A 4,696-nucleotide genomic window follows, 5' to 3' on the forward strand; every position below is an offset into this window, starting at 1 on the left:
AAGATTGGCTCTCCTGATTTCAGCACTTAAAAAGGGAAACCGCTCTGTTGTTTTAACCACTTCAACACTCACCATCTCAGTTTATTTTCTTATCCCCTTTAACTTTTGTTAAAATCAAACAGGAAGCAATTAAGGTGAGCCTACTACAAAGCAGCCCTCAAAGTACGTGGCTGGATCTCTAGTGCAGAATGAAGGTCATGCCCTGAAAATGTAATTATATGTATGTGGAAGGAATGCAGAGCCTATACAACTAGGGTGACCAGTGAGAAAATACACCACTCCAACTTTACTTTCAGCAGGCAGATGACCATGGCCAAGACATACATTGCTACCACCACGTTTGTGAAGGATGTGGAGGCAACACTAGTTGAACCAACAAGGCACATTAGATCAACAATTTTATCTACTTGAGTTAAGAGACGCAAGAAAGGAAGAAACAACTCCCTACTAAGCTGCAAAATTCCCCCTCATCTAACTCCCCTTTGACTCTTGGCAGGTCACTTCCATGATGACAGAAAAAGGAATGTCATGGGAATAGAGATCTAATGACAACAGTGAGAGACAAAGTGAAGTCTTCACACAGGATTTAGCTAATTATATTTTGGGCAAATATTTATTTATCTAAAAACAAAATAAAAATCATTTTTAAAAGAAAAAATGTATTTAAATAAAAAACAAAATTGTGAAATGTTATGGCACAGAAGTTCAAGACAAGTATAAATCCAGTTGCCACAACTGTTGCGTATTAATGTTGCACATTTTTCTATAAAGGCTTTATTAAAGGTATTTACATGGCAATATGATGTGTAAATATATACAGCAAACTGGGGACAACTTTTTTGTTTTCGATTCTTGTATGAAAAAATGCCTTAAATACAAAATTTTAAAAGAAAAAGAGTTCATCCCCAAGCATGAAGAATGTCCCATCATCCCTTATGTCCAAAGTATCAATTATGAGGCAGTTTTGAGGTTCTGGCCAAACCCTTGGGAGAGTCAGCCAAGGTTGTGTAGTCTCAAGTTAAATCGCACAGCATGCAGTTGCAATAGTTCCATACTCAATGGACTGTGTAGTTCATGAGTGATATTAGAAACAGTAATATTTTATCATAGTTTCAGTCCAGTTTGGGTTATTCTAAGTGATGCCCAAGAATTTCTATGCACAAGAGTTCCTTAGCTGCTCGAGTTTGTGTTTCAACTGTTCTCTCCTCCGCCTCAACTGCTCTTTCTCTGCGATCAGTCTATGTTCATCTGACTGGATAGAAAGAACGTACTCTGTTGCTTTTTTCAGGATGACAACTTTGGGTGCCTTCTCATTATTGGCCACCTCAGGTATCTGGTCACGCAAGGCAAAGAAACTCAGCTTCAGCTCATTTCTCCTCTGGCGCTCCAAGACGTTGTGTGTTCGCCTCTTGTCGTTCTCTTCCGAATCTGACGTGCGTGGACTCGAGCATTTTCGGTTGTTGCTGATCTGTTTGAGAACTCTGCCACTGTCCAACCTTAGCCTTTTTGCAGCTGGGTATTCAACCTTGGTGGAGGGAGGAGCGGCATAATTGTGCTGATGGATGTTGACATGACACCGTTTGAGAACTAGTGGGCTGTGGTGGAGCTTACTGTGCTCTTCTGACGTCTCTGTGCTGGACTCTGTGCTTGATTCAGATTCATTTGCTTCAGCTAATGTAACAACATCAATTTCCTCATCTTCCTCTTGTTCTTCTTCTGCCAGAAAAAAAATTAAAATAAATTCATAAGCTGTATGAAGAGACTCTCAAGGCTGCTTTACGCATAAGGGAAGGTTACTCTGAACTGCACAGTGAGCAACCCAATGACAAACTCTTCTTAAACCCATGTGACGATGCTGGACATTGCTTTCCCCAAGAGCCTTTCCTTTAAGGAAGCAATACTTCAAGTGCAATAGGACACACTGACTTCGGTCCAAACCCTGGCTCCCTGATTTCAAAAATTGTAGAGATCTTGCGTAATCCCGAGGAGTGCATGAAAGATAGTAGGAAAGTTTAACCTCGGTTGTCAGCAGTACAGCGCAATAAAGCTCCAAGACTCAAGCTGCCCTTAATTATGGATTTAGAAGGCTTTGGCCACGCCTCAAAAGAAAGCTTACTTAACACACATATGTATTCAGAGACATTTTCTGAATCTCTCTTGATCTGATCTGTTAATTTGTGGAAAATCGGAAGGAGATTAAAAAAAAAAAAAAGGAAAAAAATGAAGAAAGGGAAGGTTGTAGCTCTTTGGGTAGAAACTCACTTCCAAACCAGATTTACGAGGGAGCGGAACCCGCTGTCACATACCTAAAGAAGTATTTCTAAAACTTTCCCAGCCCCATTCACTCCCCTGCAGTCACTTTCACTAGCACCTCCCTGACTGCACATTCCCCCCCGAGGCTCTCGGGCGGGAGTTAACTCCTTCCCGGCCCACGGGTGGCACTGGGAGTCAGCCTTACCGGGACCCCGTTATGAAAGTTTATCCCTCCTACACCTCCTTTTCTATTCCCCCCCCCCCCCCCTTTTCTCTCCTCCCTCCCGGAGGGAAAACTGGGCTGTTTTTCCAGGAAATAAACTGGCTGGGAGTCTCTCCATTCCTCGCTAACGTGGCATTTAAAAAAAAATCCCACGCGGGGAAGGGGGGCAGAAGGGGGTGATGAGGGAGGCGAGGGGGGGTTCTGACTTCAAGCTGCCCCGCCGGGAGCCTTTTTGGCGCCGCGCGGGTTTCCCACACCCTCCCGGGGCACGCGTGGGTCCCACTCACCCGAGTCGCTGCTGGTCGTGGGCGGCGTGTCGTCGCCCAGCAGGGACGCGGGGCTGGCGCCGGGCGGTGCGGCCCGCGGGGCCCGCTCGCTCAGCGGGTAAGGAAAGACCACCGAGGGGTCGATGCAGTCGGCGGCGGCAGCGCCCAGGTCATGCAGGTAGAGGCTGGCGGAGGCGGTGGGGGACGCGGCCAGGCCCGGTGGCGGTGCCGGCGGCGTGGAGGGCGGCGGGCCGGGGCGGGCGGCGGGGCCCCCTTCCCGCCGGGCAGCCTGGTAGGACGCCAGCTTCTCTGAGACCACCTTCTCCAGCTTGGCGGCGGCGGAGAAGCCGCTCCACATGCAGTCCTGGATAATGATGGACTTGACGGTCTCGTCGTCCGGATCGCAGATGAAGCTCTGGTTGACCATGTCCCCCCCGAGGAGCTCGGTCACGATCTCCAGCTGGTCGGCGGTGGAGGGGAAGCAGGAGGCGGCGGCCAGGCTGGAGCGGCGGCTGGGGGAGAGGGGCGGCGTGGGCAGCAGCTCAAACTTCTTCCAGATGTCCTCCGACGGGGCGGGGGGCTGCAGCTCGCTGCCCCGCTGCTGCGCCGCCAGGTAGAAGTTCTCCTCCTCCTCCTCGAAGTAGAAGTAGGGCTGCACCGAGTCGTAATCGTAGTCGTAGTTCTTGCTGGAGAAGCCGGCGCTGAGCGGCATCGCGGCGGCTGGTGCCTGCGGGAGGGAGGGGGAGAGGGGGGCGCCCGGGTGAGCCGTGCTCCGCCGCGGGGGTCGGTTTCCCCCAGCTTCGGCGGGGCCACCGGCCCCCCGGCGCGCAGCGCTCCCTCTCGGCTCCCCACGCCGTGCCGGCGGGGAAGCGCGCAGTCGCGTTTAGTAATTAAAAAAAATTAATTATTAAAATAAGAAAGGGGGGGAAAAAAAAAGAAAGGACCCCCCTTCCCCCCATTCCAAGTGCGGCGGAATAACCGGGCGGCGCGACCTGACATACCGAGGGGTCGGCTGCCGGCTCCCGGACCACCCTCCCTGCTCCCCTGCAGGAGCTTCCGCAGCCCGGCCGCCCGGCTCGACTGGGCTCAGCTCGGCTCCCCACCGCCGCCGCGCTCACAGGGGGCACGGCCGCCCGGCACGGAGGTCCTTCCCTCCCGGGACTGCAGCGCCATCCCTATCCCACGTCCCGGGAACCGGCGGGAAGGGGCGCCGAGAGCCCGGCAGCTTCCAGCCGGGAGCCGGGCTTCTCCTCAGCCACCCACCTGGGCGTGCTGGCACTGCGCGGGGACAGGCAGCGACCTTGGCAAACTTTACCGAATCTTGTCATAAGTACATATATATACCCATATATATATGCATATAAGCAATATATGCAATAACCAGAACCTGCCCGCGCATACGCGAGAAGAAAATGCTTCTCCCCCCTCCCCCTCAAAAATTAAATTAAAATCCGAGCGCAAGAAAAAGGATGGGAACGCCGGAGCCCAGCAGAGGAGAGCGTCCGTCGGGAGGGACCGTCGATATCCAGGTCCGCGGAGCGCAGCCCCTCCAGCAGCCCGGGTGTCACCAGCCCGTGTCAGTCCAAATGCCAGAACCGCGGGAATCGAGTGATGGGAAGCGCAGAACCCCGCAACTCACCGGCTTCTCCAACGCGCCAGCTGCGAGACGTAGCGAGGCGATTATTGGTGGCGGTGCGGGAACAACGAGAGAAAAACAGATAGATGATAAAAAAATACGCAAAAAGAACCGCCGGAAAAGACGGATAAAAATAAAATAATAATAATAAAAAAAAGACAAAACGCCGGGAGAATGTCGGTCTCTTCCTCCCACCACGGCTCGATAAACCCCACGGAGCGGCGGAGCAGCCGCCTCCCGGCGCGGTCGGTCGCTGGTCCGGGGCGGCGCGGCGCGCTGGCCGGTACAATAGAAGTTTAGTTGCTTTTCCTCCTTTAA

The 4,696-nt window shown here is 52.4% G+C and overlaps 1 protein-coding gene across 1 annotated transcript; it reads right to left on the reverse strand.

The window, feature by feature from the left end:
* Positions 1-594: 594 nt before the first annotated feature.
* Positions 595-4,648, reverse strand: MYC (MYC proto-oncogene, bHLH transcription factor). The gene is made up of 3 exons (XM_027645743.1): positions 4,382-4,648; positions 2,764-3,469; positions 595-1,716 (listed from the first exon to the last, which is right to left on the reverse strand). The coding sequence occupies exons 2-3, from the start codon at positions 3,452-3,454 to the stop codon at positions 1,154-1,156; spliced, it is 1,254 nt and encodes a 417-aa protein (XP_027501544.1). The 5' UTR covers positions 3,455-3,469; positions 4,382-4,648; the 3' UTR covers positions 595-1,153.
* Between the last annotated feature and the right edge of the window lie 48 nt (positions 4,649-4,696).

Source organism: Corapipo altera, unplaced genomic scaffold, assembly GCF_003945725.1.
Source record: "Corapipo altera isolate COAL_440 unplaced genomic scaffold, ASM394572v1 51, whole genome shotgun sequence".
NCBI lineage: Eukaryota > Metazoa > Chordata > Aves > Passeriformes > Pipridae > Corapipo > Corapipo altera.

Coding starts and splice junctions, on each gene's coding strand:
- MYC (XM_027645743.1), bottom strand. CDS start 3,454: ATGCCGCTCAGCGCCGGCTTCTCCAGCAAGAACTACGACTACGATTAC. Junction 1,717..2,763: donor CACGACCAGCAGCGACTCGG/GTGAGTGGGACC, acceptor TTTTTCTGGCAG/AAGAAGAACAAGAGGAAGAT.